Consider the following 27,065-nt stretch of genomic DNA (forward strand, 5'->3'; position numbering starts at 1 on the left):
TGGGATGCGTTGAATACAAATTATAAACACAAAGATGCCCGGAATCAGGCGTGGGAAGATATTTGTGATGAGATGTTTGAAGGTTTGTCACAAGAAGAAATAACCGGGATATCCATCTACGGCAGCTACTTACAGTGTACAACCAACTGCATCTCCATTAAGCGTGTCCACCGACAATTCGACCGAACTGTAACCCGGATACCACATAATATAAATGTTTAATTAAAACTTGTATTAGCGAGCGATTATTTTTTTAGGTGTTACTTTTCTTACCGTATTGTTTGCGGCCAAGTGAATGTTCTTTCTTTTTTTAATATATATTTATGTATAATGTAACAATTTAACAAAATATATTTACCTCAAAGTAAGCGCTAGTCTTTCAATCGGAGGTATAGCAGCACGATAAATGTCTTGATGTTTTATTCTATTCTCCAACCTTGATAGTAATTCATCAAAAATACTAACCGACATACGAAAATAATTGAAAAATTTGCGCGGATCGTCCCTGGAGTTTATAGTTTAAATTGACAAATGCACTTTCAATTTGGAGGATGGGATGTGCCCATATTATTTTTATCTGTCGTCGTCGTCTTTTACAAATTAAATATACACACATAATTTTTAAAACGTTTGCATTCATATTTTTAAGCGACTGTCTCCCGCTAGCAATCGTATAGTACTGACCCACGTTTCGGAGCGCTGCGGGCGTGACCCGTACGGGCCTTCCGCGCATGAACTGCCCGTACGAGTCTTCCGGACAGCAGTGAAACCAGCCTGTTTAAGTTAGTCGTAATAAATCACTCATAACAGATACACGTATTTCATTTATCGACCCCCCGTAACCCGCACACTACATGGCGACCCTGCCATGCGCTAGCATCTGCTGTTGCCGGGTGTCGCGTATCGGGCGAATTCTCGTGTGCTTCAGTGCTCTGAGTTAGAGCCTTTATAATATTGACGTTATGAAAATGGATATAACGCAAGGAACGTTCTCCATAACCAGTCACGTACGTCGCTTCAAAAATGGGCAAGAGTTATTCAAAAGATGGAGACAAGGAGGTGATAATTGCACAAAATACATTTGAAGGAAGTAATTCTGCGGTCGAATCTCATATCCAGATAAAATAATAAAAATAATAAAAAGTTCATTTATTTGCCTTCACAACTTAAAACTATTACAAACTAACTAAATATGTAAGTATGTAGCATTTTCGTTGTGAAGGACTAGTGTCTGAAATAGGTCTGTGAAAGACTTGTAGTACAGATCACTAGCCCCCATCGCGGAAGGCACAACTAAATACACTCATAGTTTCATGAGATAAATAATATATTACTGGCGTCGACCTTGACAATTTTCGCCGTTATGATCGTCATATTTATATGGAATAACTGAAGGATAGACAAAAGAAATAGATCGAGAAACATATTGAATCACAGTTTATAAGAAGAATGCGTTTGCGGTTGTCGGGAAAGTGAGAACGTGAAGAAGGATACGAATCCGTGTAAAACTACTACCCCTGTGGTGTAGAATGTATTATTTCTTATTTAAGTTTAAGTATCTTTATTCATATATAGTTTAAAACGAACTGCTAACTTAGACAGTAAAAAAAAAAAGTATCTCACATACGTAGGCTCGCACACTACGCTACCGGTATGTGAGATATTTCGCGGCGACTAGTCTCCGAGACTTGCAGGATACTTGAATCGCCTGTGCGTATCGCAATGGGAGAATGGCCTTAGAATTTCAATCAGGCGTGCTGTCACTGATTCAAAACATTAAAAAGCAGCGTGAAAGTCGTTTATACTCATGAAACTATGGTTGGCATTCACAGTCGAGAAATCACGTGCAACAATCTGTATATTCGTCACAAAACCAGAATATCTTCCCTTCAAGTGGATATGGATATTCGACACGCCAACTCGTTGAACCAACATCACCTACTATGTCACAACATTCTAGTATTACTAAAGATTCGGACTTTTAGTGATATTTAACTACCTGACTACACTAATTTGTTTACGATATTATTAAAATATTAAAGTTACATATTTCTTTCAATTAATATACTTATGTGAACTAAAAGTGACTGTTTTATCTCTTACTTTATACAAATGAATAGGTAGGTAGGTATGTATAATTATATTACCTTAGAAATATCACCAACCTTTCTTCAGTACAAATGCAGTCTCTAAATCTTGTATATTGGTAGTTTATGCTCACTGATATTTGAGCTCAAGCAAAGCTCGATGATATTAGATCTATGTTAAATAATAAATAAAAATGATACCCATTGGACAAAAAAGAAAACAAGGCCGGCCCACTAAGTCCGAGCCAGCACTTATTTACCAGTGACGATGAGTAGTAGGGCTCCTCATACCTATCAATGTTTCTTAGTTATAAGAAGTTTTTTTTTAGTTGACTGAAGCGTCTTATTTTATTTTTTGTTCATTTGATAGAAATAAATGCATGCATATTACTTTATTTTTACGGAGTACATTGTTTTATTTAATTACCCTTATACACTCGTGAGCAAAAAAATCGACTCAGGCGACACACCTTCAGTCGCAAGTCACTGGCAAAAAAACTGAACACGAAAATATATTTTTTTTAGTAATATCTTAAAGCTGATAGTATTAGCTTCAAAATGATATAAAATATTGTAACGTTTCTTGCTTACACAACCCAACAATATGTTGTGATCGGTAACCACCCTTTTTAAGCTTGTTTACAGTAGTGCTAATTAAGGGTTACTGACCCATATAAAAGGTTATCTACCTGACCCACCGTCCACCGTCAACCGATACACATCTCCGTTATCAACAAACAAGAATTCTACCTGAAAATGGACACAACAAGTGATAAAGCTGCTCAAGCGGTCACCAATAGGGTGACCGCTTGAGCGCGACAAGGCCAGAGTCAGCGTGAGGTGGCACGTGCGCTAAACATGAGCCAGTCTGCTGTTTCTAGAGGCATTTCAATTAATGCAAAAACCGAGTTGGTTTTTATTGAAACTGGCGGTCGAGTGGGAGGATTGACGGCGAACCGATACATCGAAGAGATTTTAGGGGTTCACGTCGTTCCCTACGCCGGATTCAACGGCGAAAACTTCATCTTAATGCACGACAATGCCCGTCCACATACTGCAGGCTCCGTTGTGCAGTATTTACAAGAGGTCGAAATTGCTGCTATGGACTGGCCAGCGCGTAGCCCCGACTTAAATCCGATCGAGCATTTGTGGGATGAACTCAAAAGAAAAGTTCGAGCTAGAAATCCTGCACCTGCCACGAAATCGGATCTCAAAGCGGCGCTCATTGATGAATGGGATAGCATCGAACAAGATCGAGTAAAGAAACTTATTCGATCCATGAAGAAGCGATTGGAAGCTGTTATTAGGGCCAGGGGGGGGGGAACACTAAATATTGATAAGTTAATTTCAATTAAATTAATATTTAGACGAATTTAAGCTTGAATTTTCTTTGCTGTTAATTATCACCTTGTTTCATTGTTTGAGCTTCTCATTTAATATTTTTTCTATACCAAAAATAAATTAAAAAAAACAAAGTAGACCACACATTTTAAAGCTAAAACTAACCGCTTTAAAATGTTATAGTCAGAAATAGAATGAAAGCTTCAGATTTTTTGCTACAGACTTTTAACCGCGAGCGTGCGTCCTGAGTCGATTTTTTTGCTCACGAGTGTATTTCAATAATAAAATTTCTCAACTAATAGAATAGAGTTTCTTCAAATAGTTATTTTATATTCTTTTTATTTTTTAAATGTGAGCTCATTATACTCTGCTCATTAGTGTATTTTTAAAAGTGTGTTGCCGCAACAAAATCGTGCGGTACGGAGCGTTGCTACTGCGTCATCGCGGCGTCACGTCGCGGCGCCGTGCGATTGGCCGCGGATTGACCCCACTGTCCTCTACGACTTCGATTTGCCACGCAACCGCCGAGCAGGACACTCCCTCGCTAAAATTAATTGTACCGCAAGAATTGTAGAAGTCGCAAAATTACAGTGCAGTTTGGTAAGACGGCCAGCTAATTTATCCAACCCTGTAAAGCTTCATCTCAATGATACTGTGCTTTGTATATTCCAGAGCTTTTGGTGTTGCTTGCCTCCTCATGTGCTTTTACGCAACCGAAGAATCTGCTTCACGTGGCACGTAAGTACTTGTAGCTTTTTACTTCAGTAATTATGTCTCTTTCTGAGCAAAAGGAGCTTAAGGATTTGAGGAAAAAAGGGGATTAATTAAATGTAGGTTAACTAATTTAAAAAAATACGTTTCTTCGTTTGAAAAGGTTGACCTTGACACGCATCAGAGAGCAGGACACTCCCTCGCTAAAATCAATTGTACCAAACGCATTTTGTAATTTTGAATAAATTTGTATACGCGCAAAATTTACTTTCGTCTTCTTTCACCACCCTAAATCCAGAGACCATATTCGAAACACTTCATTTAAGATAAAATGCCGCTCAGTATAAAAAATACATTTGCCAAATATTGAAAGAAATGCAGGACGTAACGTTGACACTCAAACAAATATTAGGTCGCTCAAATATTATGAAGCTGCTCATTTTGTATTTTAAGTAACTCAAATTAATGTTTGTAAGTTGCTGTTCTGTTGATTTCTCGTCACTCGCAGTCAGTCGCTCACTTAGTAATTCTATAACCCAAATTAATTAATTTTGACACTTAGAACTGTAATTTACAGTCACTCGTTTTATTGCTACCCTTAATTTAATACCTCAAGACTGTCACGAGTTCTATAATACCCAAAAGGGCAGTAGCTCTATTAACTAAGATGTTGATGGATACGTGCCAACTCTTGATTTTAACTTAGATGATGACAGAAATTGATGTGCACGCTAATTATTTCGCTAATCTTTCTATATTTTATTCTTAATTATGGCGTTTATACCTGATTCTGTTAGCTTTATGATTGAGGTCAATAAATATGTAAGTTCTTGACAAAAACACTTGTTTTTTTTTAAGTGAAACTCCTTTATCGGGGTTGGAAAAAAATTTCGTGTAACATTTTTTCGTTACGCGTGACATTTTTCCGTTTCGCGTGGTAGTGATAAGGAAAGATTCGCGCCATCTTTTTCTTATCACTACCACGCGTGTTGCTTCCGATATGGATGCAGTTTTAAATTATGCTTCATTGTTGTAGAATATTTTTAATTGTTGTATGATGTATGACATGATTTGATGGTAATCAAACCCAGAGGATTGAAATCCAGTGGAGAAATTTAAAACGAATGTTCGCCAAGGACCAATATAAAGGAAATTTCACAGCCTGGAGAAGGAAAAACATTTCAAAAGTCACGTAAAGTATCCGTTCAACCAACGGCAATATCTAGAAGAGTCACTCCTCGGTCAAAAACAAAAAAATATCGGTCAATAACAAAGAAATACTGGCGCCATTTATACCGAAACATGTTGAGGAGGGCACAGAAATACATACTGACTTCTGGAGAGCTTACGATTGCCTTCCTCAATAAATACATGTAAGTGTAACCACAGTGACCCAGAGAATGGATTTGTGGCACCAGATGAAATTCACACCTAGAGGTGGAGAATTTTAAAACGAATACAAACATATTAGAAAATTCGTGTGCCATCCAGAGAAATATAGTAGAGATGAATACGTCGATAACATCGATGACTCGGGCCGTAGAAAGGCTTACCGAGCTGCAAAACGGTGATGGCCCAGTGGCTAGGGTCACTCCTTTCACAAAAATAGAGAAGTGTACAGCCACAAAAATAAAGCTCCAAGAATGATCCAAGGTAGAGACATAAGATTCAACGTAGAATACGGTAGATACATTAAGCATTTAGAAATTAAGTTAACAAAAAACTCTGCACATCGACACAACTTTGGAAAGGGTGACTACGACGAAATTGCCACTCGAATAGCTAAATTGGACCGCAAATATCAATACAAAACAGAAGCGGACCACAAAACATTCGATGCGTTTGATAATAAGCCCATTTTGTTTGCTTCGAGTACCTATCCACGCCGCGGATACCACTGATACAGTTCAAAGGTATGATAAAAGGCTGAAACAGTACATTCCTGTTGAACGGCCAGAAATCGTCAATCATTATAACACTAACATGGGAGGAGTGGACCTTGCAGACAGGTTGTTGGCTGCGTGTCCATCACGATTTTGAACCAAGAAATAGACAGTGAGGCTAATTTCCCACATGTTAGATCTCGCAATTGTCAACTCTTGGATAAAATACAAAAAGGATCACAGAGAATTGGGAAAACCTGTTCATAAAATATTGAAGTTACGAGAGTTTAAAATTGAGTTTTCTGAGTTGAGATTCTTAAAAACATAAATTAGAGAAGTTTGAGACCTGATTCTGATGCTGAAGAAGAGGAGCAGTATCGAAAACGTGGTAGAAAATTTCACAACCTTTACCTCCCATGGCTAAACGCGTTCATGCAGCTAATCATTTGCCTGACATGCAACAAAAACAACATGTGAAAATCCTACGTGCGCCAAAAAAACAATGGTAGTTTGCATCAATTGTAACCTGCATCTATGTTTGACACAAGACCGCAATTGTTTTGTAGACTTTCACAGTTCTGTATAAAGTTATACTGTGTACCTCATTGTGTTGTATCGCGTGCATTCAATTCTATCGTGATTTACCTGCTTTGTGGAATGTTAAAAGTAAATTATACCATGACCGGGACAAAAAGAGTATGGCTTATAATTTGTTGCTTAGCAAGTACCAAGAGATGTTTCCTAAAGCAAATAATGATAACTTGAAAAAAAAAAAATTAATGCTCTGAGAACAAACTATCGGAAAGTATTAAAAAAATACATGGGATTGTATGAAATCTGGGGAAAGTGCTGATTCTATATATGAACCAACGTAGTGGTACTACAGTGACATGAACTTTTTAAGTGATCAAGAAATGGCGTGTGACTCTGAATCTTCTATGGATATTACCCAAAATTTAAACACACAATATTCTGTTGAAGATGATGTGGAACAATAAAATGTTTATAACATTTTATTAAAAAAATATGTAATTACATAATAACAAATTTATCCTGCCAGTAAACTGCACCTTCGTTGTTAAAATATTCACAGTAGTTCCCTTGCTCGCTTAGCAATCTGTAGCTAATTTTTCTGGTTACAATTTTCCAAGGGAGTCAACACAGATATTTTCTCGGCTGGTGGATGTACAGTCTCGGTATCTACATCTCTATTAAAGACAATGTGCAATCTTATTTGTCGACAGAAGACGTGGCTTCTAATGCCCGGTTCCTATATTTGAAAAACGATTCGTTTTAGTTACGAATAGTAGCATAATATACCAAGTGTAAGCGAAAATCGTTCCTATAAAAACTCTCGTCAGGCAACTTACCGACAGCTTTCTACTGACGGATGGGAGGGCTGTTAACAAACGGTAAGCGTATTGTATGGAGATGACAGTCTATCGCGTTCCTATAAATATTTTTAACCGTCAGTATGTTGTCAAAATTACTATTCGTATATCCTTTTGTTTACCAGTCGATTTCGGGCGGTTAATTTCTTACTATTTCATTATTTCCGCTTAAATTTCGAAATGTCGAGTTCAGATAGTGTTTAATATTATATCGATTTATAGTGAGACTGATTCAGAAGAAGATAAGCGTGAAAGTTAGAGAAAGAGTGGATTTTTTTGCGACCCTAGATTCTTACGAATTTCAAGTGAGATTTCGACTGGATAAAGAATCTGTTGAACAATTACTTCTTGAAATTTATCCAGACATACGAATAAAAGGAGCCAGGTTAGTTTAATCGAGGTATTTATATTATACCAATAACGTCTAACCTTATTACTTAACTTACTGTTGTAATTTCAGGAATCATGACGCTGAGGTTCTACGCTTTAGGCACAATGTTAATATCAGTGGTAGACTTGGTGGGTGTGTCAAAAACATCAGCTTGTCGTATTGTGCGTGCTATCAGTTTTGCTATTGCTAAACTGTATAAAAAATATATTTACATGCACTCTGACACTGAACAAGACATCTATAACGTAGCTCGATTTCCACGTGTTCTTGGGGCACTTGATGGTAGGGATGGCGATCTGAGATCGATTAATCGAAGAATCGATTTTTCGAGCAGAAAATATCGATTTTTTAAATCGATATGAAGTACTGTATCGATTCACTGAATCGATATATCACCCTTGAAAATCGACATTCGATTTTTTCTGTTTTGGTATAAACCATACAATTATTTGCATTTAGTTGAATGTGCCTGAATTATAAGAGTGCTGCCGGTTAAAGAGTTAACTACTCATAAACTCGCGAGATGGCTGTATGTTTAATTGTTTAGTATCCTTTACTCGCCTCTCTTTAATAAAAAAGTTACGTTTGTAGTCTTTGACTTTATGTATCTATAATCTGTGACGATTGATATTGCAATTTGCATTATTCTGTAATCTGTATTCATTTGTTCATTGTTGTTAGTTGTTGTCGTTTATTGAATTCTGTTATTAGCTCAGAGGAATAAGGTTATTAGCATAATATAAGTATTTTCATCATTTCATGATTGATAATTGATTTTCATCAGATTTTCATGTAGTGTTTGTTGCGAAATAATAAATAATTGAGAGTAGGTAAGGTAAGTAAATAAGTAAAGCGCTTCTTATTTTTTACTTTGACGCTATTATTTTCAGTTTGTTCTGTTAGTTGTGATTATCATTTAAATTTACTTTTACACAGGAATAATCAGCATTGAAAAAACTAATAAGTAATATGTGGAATTCTTATTGGTGGAAGTGTTCATACTTCATTCACGATTACTTTATGTCCAATTATCTATTTAACCTCAAAGCATCAAATTATTCATCTTGTTTACAGAAAAATAGTAAAGCTCCCATTATCTTTTTAAAAATAAACTAACGCTTTTACTCTAATTTTATTTCAATCAAGTAATCGCCAGGCTAGGGATGGCGATTCTTTCCGAAAAATATCGATTTTTAAATAAAATAAATAAATAAATCATTTATTGCATAAAAACATGGTACATACAAAGATAATATTAAGATTAAAATTAAGGAACATTCATGTTTTTACTATAGTTACATAGCATACAATAATTATTATTAATTCACAAAATGAATTAGTTTTATACATAAATCACTAGTCATACAGTCAATCAAATATCAAAATCATTATTTTATATTATTTATATATTTTTCATATTATACAGAAATTCATTTAAGTTGTAAAAACAATTCTCTAACAAGTATTTAATTAATTTATTTTTAAATCCTGGAAGAGGAACCCCTTGCAAGTCTTTTGGAATTTTATTAAATATCTGAATACCTATGTAAGGAACATTTTGTTTGGATATCTTGTTAATTTTCCAATTTCTTCATTAAGTTTAAAATATTGAGGATTTTTTTTATGAAAATACAAATTTCTTTGATATATATACATGCAAGAGGCAGGATTCTCAAGTTTTAAAAAAGTTCCCTACAACTCACAGTAGGCCCAACATTATAAATAGCTCTTATGCACTTTTTTTGTAATTTAAATGCTCTGTCAAACTCAACCGAATTGCCCCAAATTATAATACCATATGACAAAACTGATGATACATAGCCGTAGTAAGCCGTTATTGCTGCTTCCCTTGATATCGTCTGTCTTAACCGCCTTATTACATAAACAAATCTATTAAGCTTCATGCAGACCATATCAATATGCGACTTCCAGTTACAGTGTTTATCATAAATTACCCCAAGAAATTTAGCTGTTTCGACTTCTTGTATTATATGTTCTTTGTATTTTACTGTTAGGTTATGAGTTATTCCATTATACGGGCAGAACTGAATAAAATTTGTTTTTTGTAAATTAACTTGAAGATTATTGGATTAAAGCAATTCGTATCTTAATTAATCGATTCACATTTGGTGCTATTTTTATATAAAGGTTACTTTTTTTTATAAAATGTTAAACTATTCTTTCATATAAAATATTCTTTTAAATTCATTAAGAAATTATGCTAACTAATCCTAATAGGATTTTGAATATTACTTGAAACTAGTGACTAATTACTTAAAATATCATTGTTTATCAAGTTTAATACATATAATAAATGAGGAATAAATGTATTTTTTCAGCATGTCGGGTAGAAGTGATTTATGGAATCATTTTATTAAAAAAGACTTCGGAGGCACATGCAAATATTGTCACCAGGACGTAAAAACTAAGGGAAACACAACAAACTTGCGCAATCATTTATTAAGACGTCATCCAACAATTCAGACCGTAAGTCTCAAAAAGAAGAGTGAAAGTGGTGGTGGTAAATGTGGTAATGCACGAAGTGATAATGGAAATGATCAAGTTAGTGAAACCATTTCTTATGTCACATTATTTGTTTTCCAATGAACTGAGTTAGAAAAAAATAAAAATCGATATTAAATAAATCGAAGTAACTATGTTTTTTCGTTTTAGGTTGTTGATGACATGACTTTAGACATCGTTCCAGTTCCAGATTTGCAAAATGTTGATAATTCGGATGCTGAAAGCGTGGCTTCTTCTTCTACCAATGTATCAGTCTTAAAACAGCAAACATTGACATCTTGCTTAACAAATATAAAATCATTTGGAGGTAAGGCATGAAACTAAAATCTTTTGAATATTTTTTTATGAAAGTGAGATGCATACAATACAGGATCAATAATTAAGACTTTATTTTATTTATTTTCAGATACTGGTATTAAGCGTGGTCAAATAACCAATGCAATAGTCTTCATGATCGCAAAAGATGGGTTGCCTTTAAATACTGTGGAAAAAACAGGATTTCGATATTTAATGAAAGTAGTGGCACCACTTTATAAAGTTCCAGCCAGAAAAACAATGACCCACATGATTGATGATAAATATGACATTCTTTCGACACAACTGAAACTTAAACTACAACAAGTAGAAGCACTATCTTTAACTTCAGATGTTTGGACTGACTCGCATAATAGTCAAAGCTACTTAGGCTTAACTGGTCATTGTATATATGAAAGTAAATTATTGAGCATAGTTTTTGGTGTAACTGCTCTAACAGAACCACACAATGCTGACTACTTAGCACAAGTAATTATCAATATGACGGAAAAATGGGGCATCACAAGAAACAAAGTGGTAGCGTTTATCACGGACAATGGCACTAATATCGTTAAAGCTGTCACAAATGTTTATGGCAAAAATAAACACCTGCCATGTTTTGCCCATACATTAAACCTAGTAGCATCAAAACCATTTGACAATAAGGATGGACTGGAAGGAGCCAAGAATTTACTAACAGCTGTCAAAGATATTACCACATATTTTAAACATAATACAAATGCTGCTGATTCTTTAAAGAAAGCTCAGGGTCATCAAACAAAGCCTTTGGGGCTTGTTCAGTCTGTGTGTACCAGATGGAATTCTGTTTTTTATCAATTGGAACGATTTGTTGAGTTATCCGAAATAATTGCGCCAATATTACTCAAGTATCCTAAAGCGCCAACAATGCTAACTGCACAGCAGTTAGAATTTATAAAAGATCTTATAAATATATTGAGACCATTAGAAGTAATAACTAAAGAAATATCGGGAGAAGACTATGTTACAGCCAGTAAAATTATACCCATCGTGTCTTGTCTGACTGAAACATATAATACAATGAAAAATTCAACGGATATTGGTGTTAAAACAAGGACTTTAATTGTGGACGGCTTGAAGAAAAGATTTGGAAATGTTGAACAAGTTCATTTGTTAGCTGCTGCAACCATTTTAGATCCTAGATTTAAAAAAATTCATTTTACTGACCATGTAGCCTGTTCTCGAGCGATAAATAAAATAAACACTTCAATTTTGGATATTACACGACAATCACTTCCACAAAATAATAGTGAGGAAGTCGACGCAATAGAAAGCACTGATAAGGATATGAAAAACGGAATATGGGATTTTCATAAGTTGCTTGTGAAAAAGCAACTCTCTTTATGCAATGCACTTGCACAGGAAAATCAGGGCTTAAATGAAGAATTCAAACATTATTTATCGCAGGCAGTTGTGCACCTGAAGAACGATCCTGTACTTTACTGGCAGGAACAAAAGAGCTCCATTTATCATCACGTTCATCCAATCGCCATGATGTATATGACCATCGTTGGATCATCCGTTCCTTGTGAGCGCCTGTTTTCAATTGCTGGAAACATCGCAAGTGATGAGCGTAACCGCTTGGATCCCAAAAGGCTTGACAGGCTGTTGTTTTTAAAAAGTTTAGATATTGAGCATTGGGAACTATAGTTCCCAGTTATAATTCCCAATGCTTAATATTTAAACTTTTAACTCATACCTTATTTTTTACTTTTTTGCAAGCAATAAAAACATTCAGTATATAAATACTTATTTTTTTTTTATAGTTGACCTTATAGTTTGATACGGTAATAAAAATAATTGTTATTTTTGAATTCCCTGATTTTATTGATAAGATATCGTTAATTGTAATATTAATCTTGTTTTTAGTAAAATTGATACAAATTTACATTGTAAATGCAAACTTGAAAAAAAGAACTCGTTTGCCCGCTTAACCATAAAAAAAAAAAAAAAAAAAAAAAGATCGATTTTTTAAGAATCGATTTTGTAGGCCTCGATTTTTTCGTGAATCGATTCATTAGACTACGATTCGAATCGATTCAAAAATCGATCTTTTTCGTAAAGAATCGCCATCCCTACTTGATGGGACTCACATTAAAATCACCATGTAAGTCACGATTAAATTAAATTAAATAGGTTAGTTAAAGTACATACATTTCAATAATTTCACTAGTTCAATTACCTTACTAGCATTTCTTTCTACTTGAAGAATTCCGAAACCGAAAAGGTTATTTTTCCCTGAATGTGCAAGCGGTGTGCAATGCCAACCTAATTTTTTATGAATTTGGTAGCTCGTTGGCCAGGCTCCTCTCATGATGCTACTATATTCAGAACTGCGTGGTAAAGTCATGCCCTAATTATCTTTAACACAGAGGTAATTTAAATATTGTTTTAGGACAATGTGAAAGTGGATTATTCGGCTGTAAATGGTTGGAGACAGTGCATATCCCCTGAAGCCTTATCTTTTAACACCGCTTCTAAACCCACAAACACCGGGTCAATTATATAGTGAAGCACATATCCGAACAAGAAAATGCATTGAAAGGTATCTATTTATTTTATTTTGCACATTAGGTTACAAATTACCTAACCTATATGAATATTTAGTATGACATTAGCACGCAAGATTATTACAAATTTTTGAGGAATCGGAAGATCGACAAATAAAAAAATTAATTGGCTAAATGGAATTGGGTGATCAAAAACCGTCACAATTAATGAGGAAAGTGCAAGATTTGGCGCTTGGACGAGTAAAAACCGAAACTCTTTTAGTTTTATGTCAAAATTTATTGCCGCCAGCAATAAGAGCCGTGTTAGCCGTATCCGATAGTAAAAGTGAAGATATTTTGGCATCAATAGCAGATAAAGTTATGGAGAGTATGACACCCTTGAATTCGGTATCAGCATTTCAACAGTCCAGTTTAAGCAACGGTCCAGGTAATAATATACGATATATATATACTCGTATTCTATACCTACACCAATAGGAATGCTGTCAGAACAAACTAGTGAATCACGCAAAAAATTTTGGCGCTACAGCCGGGAGCATTACACCCGAAAAATCAATCGCGAAACAATAGTGCGTGACTTGATTCACCGAGCTTTAGAATCTTCTGACCCGCTTTTGCCGAGTTCGTCAATTGAAGAGAGACAAAAAACATGAAACGTTCTAAGATTCCGGACAGTTTTAAAACTTTTAAAACCGACAATGGATAACGTACATTGCAAAAATCAGTTGGTGATTCGATTGTGATCCTGACGATAATGACGATATCAACATCGTATTATCGTCAGACGAAGTATTCATTGATTGCGATAACGACGAAATTGACAAAATATAAGATTTTCATTTTCCTTCTTCTGTTTAATTAACAGTAAGTACAATGAATAATACTGTTTAAATAAATAAATAGATAATATATGTCCTATTTTATTTAAATATAAAAATAACTTTTCATTGTTGTTTCATTTTCATTTCAAAAAATATATTTCATGATATAAGATATATAATTATTTAATGGAACTCTTTTAGCCAAGCAAGCGATTCGTAATCACGGTAATTGTACACAATTTAAAGTTCCAAAAGAAATGATTAACAAAATGAAATTTAAAAAGGAGAATGACCTACATGCGAGTGCGACAGAATCAGAACTAGAAACTATTAAAAATCTATATGGTGAAGAATAGAATAAGTAGTACACGCATATTACATTACATACATCACTTGTATTTTTTTTTTATTATATATACCTTCTAAATAAACATTTTGTACAATACGGCAATGTTCTTAGTTTTCCCTAAAAATCCGGCAATTTTAGAATAAGAATACGGCAACCCTAAATTTGTCAGGAACAACACTGCTAACAGTCGGCTAGACGAGGAGTAAAGTATTGGAATACTTCCTACTCCTCGTCTAGCTTTCTTTTTTGGGCAAGCAATTTTTTTTCGAAAATAATAAGAATGCGACTGGCAAAACATCATATAAAGAACTAATTTTAAAAAGAAAATAGGTTTTCATAAACCAAGTAAAGTTTATTACACTTTAAGATTTTTTTTTGGCGTCTAATGATAAATAAAGAAACATATTGAGTAATATGAAGAGTTTTTGTTTTCGATTGTTACATTGATGTAATAACTAGTCATGTAAATATCAATTTCAAAAACGTTAACTTTTTTGATAAAAATTTAAAGTCAAATTCACTACAACAAAAAAATTCATACAAAATATTTACAAAAATCATGTGATAGTATGGACAATAATGCACAATGACATAATATGATCCTAACATAATTACATCATGAACAGGTGGATTTATTATATTACAACGACGTCTTGCTGAATCAGGCACGAGAGCCAGGCGCACGCGACAGGCACGCGAGACAGCGGCGCGGCCTTATCAATGGTGTGGGTGATATTGCAAACACTATTCGGCGTATTGGACGAGCGATTCGCGGAACAACATAAGACAACTCAAAGAACAAAACTTTGATGATGAGGGTCAGATGTCCATCCACGACTCCCATCAGTACGCGGTTTCGTACGCGGCGGTGGCAGGAGTAGCCGCCCTCTCGACATTGTTGGTAATAATATTATGGTGTCGGCGCCGACACGGACGCATGGAAACTTCGTCGACGAGGGATAATGTACATCAGTGCAAGGGGTCTAGTGAAAGTGACAAAACGCGAAAACAGTCAAATAGGGTGAAAACAGCTACGTCACCGATAGTGACCAAACGAGTTTACATACATACAGACGATGAGACTATTTTGTGAATAGTGTTAGTGTGTGTGCTTAGAGACTCTAAGAACAAAACAAACATTTCACTTTTAGATTTAAGTAACTAACATAATTAAGGATTTTAAGTTTTCATATTTCATACTTTTACATATGACTATAAATTAGGACCAGGACACACATACATGGAGTGTGACAACATGCATAATTCAACAATCGAACGAGCGTCTGAATATGCTAAAATCTATACCCCTGATGACTGGCAAAATGTAATACGGCTAGCCCGTAAAGATAACCCATACAATGTTCAGGTGTAAGAAGAAGAAGAGAGGTTCAGGTACAATGAACATACAGATTTTTTGGATTTCAAAGCAATTGGCAATAATATTTTTCCTGCTGCAAGAGATGTGAATTAAAGAGATCTAAAAAGGAGGGAAATGTTTTGGTGAAAGGAATGCTCCACTACAAACATGATGATGGCGTATTTAAAACAGTAAATCGACCTGGTGTGTTATCATCAAGTCTCAATCCACAAGAAATTTTCGCAACGAACGAAGTCAGCGTCGCAAAGGCCAAAGATGTAAACAAGTTACTGACTAATCATTATGGGGAAAATTGGAGGGAAATCGAACGATTAAATTGCTATGTTCCGTTACTATCTAATTCAATTAGTATCAATGAAGATACTTTGAAAGATTCTTCGGAAATTATTTGTGAGCCACAAGAAACACCTACCGGTTGTTATGCATAAATAAAAGCAAAAAATACAAATCTGTTAGCGTTTCTTGTGCTAAAAGCTTTAGTTTATGTTTTATAACAATTACCTACATGTTTCTTTATGTCATTTTATTTTCATTTCAATAAATAATTTCATTTACACCCTATTTCAAATATGAAAAATAAATGTAAGTTTCAAATGTACCAGTAAGTTTTTGATTGTATTAAAAATAATCTATTAAATAACTTTATTTTGTTTTGTTTTTTTGAAAACCACGACATTGGGGCCTTCAAGAAAATTTGTCCATAAAAGGCCGGCAAAGCACCTGCAACACTTCTAGTGTTACAAGTGTTTATGGGCGGTGGTGACCACTTAACATCTGGTGGCCCACCTGCCCCTTTGCCTGCTCTGACATAAAAAAAACCTGCGCATACTCACAAATAGTATCAAAAATATGAGGCATTCAACATATATACAGAAGTATTTTCATAGCTACATGTAAATTTTTAATTCTGTAGCGACATTAATTAAAAAGTTATTATTAAGTTTTTTCATCTCCTGAAAAGTAGGGATTTTGTTGATACGCCCCTATGGTTTGAAGCCCGCGATATAAGAAGTCTTATACCTTTCCTATATAAAGCTTAAGAATTTGTTTGATTTTACTAGCAGGAAGTATGGGTCCGATTTGATAATTCTTCGGTGTTAGATAGCCCATTTATCGAGGAAGGCCATAGGCTATATATCATCACGCTAAGACTAGGAGCGGAGCACTGCGGGTAAAACCGCTGAGCACAGCTAGTATTATATCACATGAGGACAAACAGGAGCAGAGCAATGCGGTTAAAAGTTAAAACCATAAGACACAGCTAGTTTACTACAATTCAACCAATAACCTATAGTTTATCTATTTGAATAACCATACTTGAGGTATGAACTTCACACAAAACATAATTATCAAAATTGATTTAATATAATATTACACATTATATTTTCTTGTTTGATTTACACATTATTAAAGAGACACAACATTAAGCTGGAACGAGGAATGCCCAATACATTATTATCTATAAAAATATAAAGCTGAAGAGTTTGTTTGTTTGAGCGTACTAATCTCAGGCACTACTGGTCCGATTTGCAAAATTTCTTTCGGTGTTAGATAGCCCATTTATTGAGGAAGACTATAGGCTATATAATATATATACGCTAAGACCACCAGGAGCGGAATCATGCGGGTGAAACCGCGAAGCGATAGTTGTATTGTCAATTGACACTGTTACTGTTTCATTTTGGCTCCCATAATTTAATATAATGTATATAAATACCTATGTTATGCTGAGCTCTTTGTAATCAAGATACTTTTTTAACTCACGACAAACACAACCAAATTACAAAGTAAACAGATTAACAGAAAATACTTGACACTTGACAGATCACTTATATTCTGAGAACGACAACCAACAAAAACCTGACGCATTAAAAATTGTGCTGATCATTGATAGTTTTGGAATAAAACAATAGTTTCATTGGCCCTAAAACTAACTTTTCTATTCCAACCTATAACACAACAGACGAACGACAATCAAAACTTCCTAAGATTCAATTCAAAGGAGAGCATTTCTCGCAATTCACAGAAATGGCATTGCAAATAATAATGAACGCATGTTATGTCTGAACTACAAACGCAGAAAAAGAATTTGTAAAAAATCAAAAATCAACATGTTTGCTTCCGAAATCAGACCACAGCAAATCACCAGCAAATTTTCATCAGTGTTAGCAACCTGAAGTGAGCTGATTATCGTACCAGGGGCGTAAAATTATCGTACATTAGGCGTTTTTGGTTCGAAATTATCGTACTTTTTAGAATAAAGTTAATTATAAATAAATAAATCATATAAATTGTAATATTGATAAGTATGCAAGTTCTCAATAGTTAATCTTTGTTTAACTACCGCTGTCAAATCAACGGGACACTGAAACCCAAACGTTTTATGTGCCTTAATATTCATTATACTCTTTGGTTTTACGCGTGGTACAGACTACAGACCTGAACCGATTCCATTTCCACTTTATGTTCAATAAACGCGCCAAGTTTAAAATTCAATCTGACAAAATTTCACTGTTCCCATGAAAGTTCGATATGAAACACGTCAAAATGTCATATTTGTATGGGTGAAATAATATAAATTCTCGAATTTTGCCTGATAGAAATTATCGTAAAATCAGCGTACGATAATAACATGCTATCGTACATCGTACGTAGGCACCAAATTATCGTGTTTGTACGATAATTATCGTACGGTTGGGAACGCTGATTTTCATACGGAATAGGCATAGACACTAGAGTCTAGAGTAGGAATAGTCACAGATAACTATATATTAGGAATAGTCAACAGTGAACAGAATAAATTAATACAAAGCCATAGATTATATTATAACGATTGCTTGCAGTGGGTCCACACAGCACTTTGCACGAGCTTAGTAACATTTTTGCAATGATAGCACAAAAAATGACCTTCGTAAATATAATATAACGTTAATTTATTAATCTTTAATATAATAATCATTTTGATTCTTTAATATCAAATCGAATCAGTAGCTTCTGAGATTAGCGCGTTCAAATAAATTAACAAATAAACAAACTATTCAGCTATATAATATTATTTGTATATTAATATTAGTAATAGTATTATTAGATATAGGTACTATTATAGCAGTTCTAGATTTCCACCCGCGTTTTCCCGTTCAAAGAAAACCCCGCATAGTTCCCGTTGCTTTGGGACTACCCGTAAACATAAACTTAAAAAGTAGCTTAGGTCTTATTTTGGGTCTTCAGCTACCTACATACCAAATTTCATTATAATCGGTCCTGTAGCATTTGCGTGAAAGAGTATCAAACATACATCCATCCAATATCACAAACTTTCGCATTATTTTGTATGTAGTAGGAAGTAGGATTAATAGCAGTGGTAGTTATTATTTACTCAATATGTTAAAATTTATGTTTATAATTATAATATAATGGATTTCTACAAGGAATAAAACACCAAGATTACTCATTATTACTTTATTGAAGCAAAAATACATTATAAAACTTATCTTTGGTATTGTAATTTTGTAAACAGATACACTAAATACATGCACAAAAGGATTTAAATTTGTCATTTTCCATTTCATTATTACGAAGAACAGCTGCGCGTGCTTCTTCATATTGTTGGATTTTCTGTAAAAAAAAGTGATAAATTTACCATTCAAGCCACGACTTTGTATGGACTGTCTGTATTTTACCATTCACGCATATTCATCATCTCGTAATCATGGACGTATAAAAAAAGACGGACGGTATATCGCCTAAACATTGAGTGAAGCCTAGTAATGGCGGCGAAACATCCATGTGTGTGTGCCATGTTGCCATGGCAACAGCTGTCCTGATGACAATGGCGGCTGTATTTTTTTCTATAAATTTTGCCGTAATAATTTTGTCATTAAAACATAAAAGAAATAACTTGCTTCCCTGTGGAATGTAATCCCTTGTGTTTTGTTATTTAAAATTGTACTGTTGCGACACCATTTAACCACGCAAGACGGCATTTTAAATATTTTTTGTGAAACAGTGACGCAGTTAATCAGTCGGTAGTTCACGACGTAATGGCGGCCGACTAGCTTACTATGGTGAGAGTGTGTGCGTGTTTATTGTCTTTACACGATCGCTAGCTTACTATGGTGGCTTCACGTTGTTTGTTCGTAATACGGCGTCCGTCTTTTTTTATACGTCCATGCTCGTAATAATAACTTTTTTAATCGTGTATTGAGCGTAATCAAGAGATTTATAATATTAGTCTATTAGTATTTGGTATTATTGTTAAATATTGTTTTCGATAGCCTATAATGTTGACATATTAACTTTAGGTTACATTTGAATCTTAGGTTTGAATATAATAATAAAAATAGTTACAGTTTGATTCAAACTTAATGGTAGTTTGGAAGTTAGCTGCGAATGCACAAGCGCGCAGGTATCTGACCCTTAACGTTCCAATATCTAATACCCCAGCCACACGACTCGACGAGTGGTATGGGAAGTGACGAGGGAAGTAGGCAGGGACGTAGTGTGGCCACGTTACTCGTCATGCCACTCGTCGTGCTCATCGTCCTGCTCACTGCTCCCTATTTTGTCGGCTTTTGCGCGCGGGTCAAAGGACCGGCAATACGAGTGCGAAATGAAGAGCGTCGCGATTAATCGCGCGAGTAGAGTATTGTGTGGCCAGAGGGCAATGTCGCGGCGAATAACGGCAGCGCGATGAGCAGGACGAGGAGCATAGTGTGGCTGCGGTATAAAATTGTTTTCTGCACATCAGATCGTTCGATGTTCCGAGCCGCCGCGCCGTTAAGCTTGAATCGTACTGTACCTTGGTTATTTATGCGTGTACGGTGTGTGTGTGTTATATCTAAGAGCATACTTATATTATATTTATTAATGTATTATTTTTAGTAAAATATATAAATATCTACCATCCACATATCAGAATCCCAATCGGCAAACATTTGAACAAACGCTGATGGTTCCAAACCCTGTTTTACAGCCAACATGTCTTCCATTCCGTAGTTATGGTGAACTCTTAAAAACGCCTGGAAATACATAAATAAATTATTATAAGTTCATATTTTAATATTTTTGAAGTTATACTTCTTTTGGCGCGATGGAGAAAAATGATAAGAGTGAATTTTTATTATGATGCGCGCGCACACCGACACCTAAATTTAACAGCATGAAGTTAGTTCTAGGTGGTATGAAAATTGATAACTATGTTCAAGTTGTATATTCTAGTATTTTTTTTTCCATACGCCAAAGAAGGAATTTTTTTTAGGTTAGGTACCTATAAGGTTTACAATTGTTTGGAATAAAATAAGTTGATGTTTCATGAGTGATTTCTATAAGTCCTGCATTCTATTTAGAATTCCAATATTTAATAATTTAAAATTATGTAAACTATGTAAACTAGCTTTCCGCTCGCCGCTTCGCCTGAGTAGTAAACCACGTAGGAAAACCCGTATTGTTCACGTTCCCGTGGGATTTCCGGGTTAAAAACATCTTATGTTCTTTCTCTTCTCTCAAAGTAGTTCTGTACCAATTTCTTCAAAATCGGTTCAGTGGTTGATGCGTGAAAAAGAGACGGATAGACAGACAGAGTTACTGGCGATAGGGAAACATAATCTGTCATCAATAATTAATGAACACAGTTATACAGAGCAAGTAATAAATGAAGTTAGAAAATATGACAGCCATAGTTCCGAATTTCTCCACTTGCCACAACATCCTTGTTCTAAATTCATTATAACGTACCTAGTTAAAAAAATACTTACTCTTATAATATTAGCAAGTGATTTGCGTTTAGACAGTTCTGCTTCCCTCCCAAACCAAATGTATACGTTTTGAGGAGTTTGTAAAAGATATACTTCTGTGCTTAATAAATCCTAAAAATAAAAGAAAACAGATAAGTCCTAAAAATGTACAACAAGAAACAGAAGGCAAAATATTGAATAGTGTCATATTAATATTAAATTATAAATTCAGGCCATGCAAAAAGTAGGCCAAAAAAGAGATTTTGTTTAAAAAATATAATTTCTTAACTACACTAAACCCTGATATCTTATAGTATATTTAATACAGTAGCCTGATATAAATTCAAACTTTTGCAGTAAATACCAAAAACTCGGAGGAATTAACAAGCCTAGGCTAGTTAATTGCTCCGAGACCAAAAACAATAGACAATTTTAACAAAGCGCCATCTATCGTGCTAATGTGCTATATTTAAATCATCGAACTTTCTATTCCAAGTTCCCGCTCGCTTGGTCAAAATTCAAATACATTGATTTTACACTAATGTGCAAAATACGATTTTCTCAGAAATATATTTTGCATTTTAATAATGTAAAAATAATTTATTCGATCTTAAGGCTGCTGTCTAGCAAAATTGCGTTTTCAACAAGTTATTTGACAATTTTTTCCCGGCTAATGAAATGATAAACTGAATTTTTTTTTCTTGTTTATCAATTAGTGTTATATACGCAATGCGCGTGAATTTTTTCACATTTATAAAGTTACTTTATGTTACCTTAATCAGGCCTTCAAGATAAGTCTCTTTCCCCCAAAGACATTTCGAGCTAAGTTTGTGCACTCACTACGTTGCAACCGATTACAATTTACACAATCTGATCAGCGCATTATTATCCTTATATAGTCGTTATTAAAAACTGCTGAACACAATTGCCGAAAAACTTATGATTTTCTTAATTAGAACGTTATAAATTCATTAAATTTCCCATTTTTTGCCTTACAAAATCTATTGATAAATACTGCTAAAAGTTATTTTTTCCATTAATTTATTCGAGTTGGTTGAAGACCAATGAGTATTAATCCTTTAAAAATTTTTTTTTTTGAATTTTGATAATTCCTTAAATATTAAAAAAAATATTTAAAATAATTAGGAAAAATCCTAGCGAATTTCTTTAGTCGCGCTCCTTGGGCCGGAGCGTTCTGACGTGTGCTCTACGCTCGATTTTCCTTCATACCGAAGTGAAAGTTGCTCTACTTCATTAAATTTAATATTTTTGTTAATTGATTATTTTTATCTTAGTTTTGTGCAAATATTCGTATTTTTAAACATTTGATTTCGATATGGAAAATAAACGAAAAAAATACGCGTGTAACTACTAGAAAAAAAATTATCTTCGAACATAAAGTTAATGAAACCAAATAGATTGCAAACGTGATTGGCAACAATTTCTTTATTTTACGGGGTGTCAGTAAAGGGATGTATATTTCTTTAAAACTAAAGTAAGCTCATAAATTTTCTTATAATATAATTTTTTTGAAGTTCCAAAAATGTTTATTTTTCGTTTGAGAAATACGAAACATAATATAAACTTGTATTGAGAACTTGAACTTCCCAAGTTCATCCGGGGAAATCCCCATACGGGGAAAATGATTTGTTTACTCCAAAATTGATCCGAGGTGTTTTAATTTTTTCTTCTAGTCATTTTCAACGTAGCGGCATGTTGTTTGATTATTAATTTTGTAACTTAAATACAGGATGTTGGTTTTATATTCTGATCTTACAGACGCGCTGACAAATTTAGTCCGCCATTTCTAGTTTAGTCTACCAACTCTAAGTACCAATATTAAAACGAATGGATTATCATCACATCATCAAAACTCAGATGTAATGGAAGATCACAATAACATAGAAAATTCAGTGGGTGTTGAGAACTAAACAAACAGAAGTAACAGAGACGCGAAGAATAAAAAAAGAGGACGAAAACGATAATTCGTTGATGCTTTCCCTTTTCGACGTATTGTTAGGGTACATCACCAATCTGCAAAAAACAAAACTGATGATTCCCAATTGCTGATTAAAAATGAAAAACAAATAATCGACAACAGTGGTGAAAATTTGCTGATCACAATGAAACATCCTTCAGTGGTAGCAGATTTACTCATTTCAAATGTATCGGTGAACAGCGTAAAGGAGAGGAGGACAGGAAAACATTATGAATGTGGATGGTGGATTGTATACAGGTTGTAATCGATAAGTATGTGCAGGCGATTATGACGTTATTATTGCAGGTATCAAAAAACTTAAAACTGATATCGAAATTACTTTACCTAATGAGCAAAATGACAATAATAACTTTTTAAAAGTATAACGAGAAATATCTAAAAAAATTACTTTATACACTCCCATATCAAAAAGGGAAAATGGGACTAGTAGAAGTTAAATGTCTAATTCCGGCAAAAGACATGAATGCGGAAGATGCGGTTAAAAAAAATTAAATATTTGAAATACAATGCAAAAAATAACACTTTTGTCATAGATAAGAATCATGACTATTTTTTCTAAATTCAGGGACAACTAAACGTTGCAGAAGCAGAAGTCTGCTTATTTGCTGTTTGGACTGGAGTGAATCATTCGTTAAAAATAGAATATATAAAAAAGTATGTAACGTTTAGGCAAAATAAAATGATGGACCATTATCAAGATTTTACATAAATTGCCTACTGTCAGAATTGATTGATTCGAGACTTCAGCATTCGATGCCCATCAAGGACCCATCCTATATCATTCAAGCGATTGAAAAAAAAGAGATAAATCCAGTGCAACCGATAAAGCATCAGAATGCTAGCAAAAGATTTATTAGGTTTATCAATATAAATCTATATATTACACATAATATAATAAATCTCTAGAAGACGCGAAGACTGACATCCACGCGGACGGAGTCGCGGGCGGAAGCTAGTCAGAAATAAATACTTATCTTTTGTTTTAATTTAACACAAACATTACATTTTTTTTGTTATATACAAAATTTGTTTATCCGTTTTATTAGTTAAACTGAACAACTTTCACTAAGAAACTTAGGTCGAAAAAAATTTATAGAGTTCTGCATTTTGTATGGAAAGCTTATTTTTTTTTATATTTCGTCCAAATTTCTTTGTAAAAGTTGATCAGTTATATAAACATGAAGTTGAAGATATCAATAGAAAGTATTCGCAAATTTTGTGTACTGATAAAAAAAAATCACCCGGTGTAATTTTCACGAAAATTGTTTCAAATTGTCATTTTTGGTACTTATTACGAATATTAAATTATGCATACGAATGATTTAATTTTTAAAAATTAAGTGGAGCAACTTTCCCTTAGTACATTTGTATTATTTACATATAGGATGACAGGATGCATTTGTTTGCACTACTAGACCAAGCCCTTAAGGGTGCTTTTCCAAGAATAATGTGTGAGGATGTGTAGCGAGGAATGTGTTTGTAAATAACCAATAGTATCGCTTCAAACTACAAACTAAATGAAGTGATATGATTGGTTCTTTACCACATTCACACATTATTGGTGGAAAACTTACAGTATATATTATATACTAGCTGTGCCCGCGACTTCGTCCGCGTGGAATAGTGACTGCATAGTAGTTACTAATTAACACACAATTATTGAGTAAACACGTCTTGAAACACGTACTATCATATACAACTAAATTATAAGTACTTACAGATTATTTTACAGTTAAGAAATAAAATACCTAAATAATAACACAAAATAACTGTTAGTAAAATTTATTACTAAACTGAGCTAAAAAAACTTAGGTACAAAAGAGTTCAAAATTTCCAGGGTATGGCTATCCTCCCGCTCCCATATCCTTCTACTTTCACAGACTTTCAACTTTTCCCTTTCACCCCTAGTAAATGGCAGAACCGATTTTGATGTAAACCATGTCTAATTGTACCTATATGTACACGTCATATCCTTTCGTTTGGTGCTCCATTTGGATTATTTATCCCCACTATATCACCCCTAAGGTGCCCTATATGTAATAAACAGATGAACCGATTTTGATAAAACATGACTAATTGTAATTCAGACGTCAATTGATATGCCGCTTGAGTATATTATTTGACCACATTCGATTATTCATTCCCACTTTTACCGCTATAATCCAATAAATGGATGAACCGATTTTGATTAAATACCTAGATGCCTCATTATACTTCTCACGTCATGTCATGCCCTTTCATTTGATATGCCACTGTCAAATATACCCAATTTGACAAAATTCATTTTTTTATTCCCACTTTTATACCTATATCCAATAAATGGATGAACCAATTTTGATAAAATATGTCTTATTGTACTTTACACGTCATGTCTTTCATTAGATACGTCACTTGAGTATATTTGATAAAATTCATTTATTTATTCCTACTTTTACCCCTATATAAAATAAATGGATGAACCGATTTTGATAAAATTTGACTATGTAATTGTTTCTGACAGGTCGTCTATTTTCATTTGATACCTATATCACTTGGGTATAACTGACAACATTCATTTTTTCCATTCCCACTTTTACCAATATATATAATAAATGGATGAACCGATTTTGATACACTATACCTAAGAACAACTAATGTAACAAAAAAACGCATCTAATTCGTTTTACCCGTTAGCGAGCTACGGTTGCACAGACGGACACGCAAACACACATAGCGGACGTAACACCCCTCTTTTTGCGTTGGGGGTTAAAAATATAATACCTACGACATAATTTAAAAGACATTTTATGTAGAAAATTTACCTAGAAGTAACCATAATGCTATTTGTGCAGGTTTTAGACTTATGAGCAAAAATCGAAATAAAAGTCCTTTGATCCCCCTACTACCCCCTCAGCTAAACCCCCCCCCACCCCACGGTACTTTCGATATGATCATCTGGACATGTCAAGGAATAACTTTAGCGTATAATTTACGTAATAAAGTTATTCATGTAAGTTATTCATGTATAGAATGCCTTAGCAAATGTTCGCCGTGATTACTTAAATGGTCATAACTTTTTTATTTATGAACCGATTGACATGAAATAAACACTAAATGTTAAGTGAAGCTTACCACAATATATTAGTGAAAACCGCATCTAAATCGGATAAGCCGTTTCTGAGATTAGCGTGCACGAACATACAGACAAACAGACAAACCGACAAACAGACAAAAATTTTTTTAACTACAGTTTTGGGTTCAGGATCGATTTAATAATAACACCTGCTAAGTTTTTTTTTAATATTTTCATTGTACAGACATCACTTTTCTACGATTTTATTATATGTATTGATTGATGATATTGATTACAGATGAATACTCTAAAGTGGAAAAGCACCCTTATAGTGGAATTCATTATTTTTCTTTCTTTTCAAATCTTAGATGCTCTAATTTTCAAATAGTAGTATGTACTCACGGCTTGGTTGTATTCGGGAACTTCGTTGAATGTGATGTAATTCTGTCTATCTATATCGACCTCATATAAGTGATTCTTGGTGTCAGAGTCTAAATTTTGATAATATGAGGAATCTGGAAAGATATATTTGTTAAATTTTAACAAAATTAAAATAAATTTTAT

The 27,065-nt window shown here is 34.0% G+C and overlaps 2 protein-coding genes across 2 annotated transcripts in view; one reads left to right on the forward strand and one right to left on the reverse strand.

Moving 5' to 3' along the window:
• The first annotated feature begins 8,522 nt into the window (after positions 1-8,522).
• Positions 8,523-12,519, forward strand: LOC149475122 (E3 SUMO-protein ligase ZBED1). Its single transcript, XM_089713985.1, has 4 exons — positions 8,523-8,639; positions 10,144-10,291; positions 10,478-10,634; positions 10,734-12,519. Exons 2-4 carry the CDS (start codon positions 10,145-10,147, stop codon positions 12,308-12,310), a joined length of 1,881 nt encoding a protein of 626 aa, XP_089570111.1. The 5' UTR covers positions 8,523-8,639; position 10,144; the 3' UTR covers positions 12,311-12,519.
• A 6,706-nt stretch (positions 12,520-19,225) lies between these two features.
• LOC149475123 (actin depolymerizing venom protein gelsolin 1-like) overlaps positions 19,226-27,065 on the reverse strand; it is an 82,255-nt gene continuing 74,415 nt past the window's right edge. The window contains exons 12-15 of the mRNA XM_089713755.1: positions 26,904-27,016; positions 21,472-21,582; positions 20,620-20,736; positions 19,226-19,333 (exon numbers count right to left, since the gene is read on the reverse strand). Coding sequence (XP_089569881.1) covers positions 19,241-19,333; positions 20,620-20,736; positions 21,472-21,582; positions 26,904-27,016 — 434 coding nt within the window. The 3' untranslated portion in view covers positions 19,226-19,240. The remainder of the gene's footprint in view (positions 19,334-20,619; positions 20,737-21,471; positions 21,583-26,903; positions 27,017-27,065) is intronic.

This window comes from Colias philodice, chromosome 31 (assembly GCF_061535455.1).
Source record: "Colias philodice isolate Cphi_HAF_F1 chromosome 31, ilColPhil1 Martin Lab GWU primary, whole genome shotgun sequence".
In the NCBI taxonomy this organism is placed as follows: Eukaryota; Metazoa; Arthropoda; class Insecta; order Lepidoptera; family Pieridae; genus Colias; species Colias philodice.

Bases quoted from the DNA above. Each gene is read 5' to 3' on its own strand.
- LOC149475122 (XM_089713985.1), top strand. From the start codon at position 10,145: ATGTCGGGTAGAAGTGATTTATGGAATCATTTTATTAAAAAAGACTTC. The intron at 10,292-10,477 runs GTAAGTCTCAAA...TTTTCGTTTTAG, and splicing joins GTCATCCAACAATTCAGACC to GTTGTTGATGACATGACTTT. The intron at 10,635-10,733 runs GTAAGGCATGAA...ATTTATTTTCAG, and splicing joins AAATATAAAATCATTTGGAG to ATACTGGTATTAAGCGTGGT.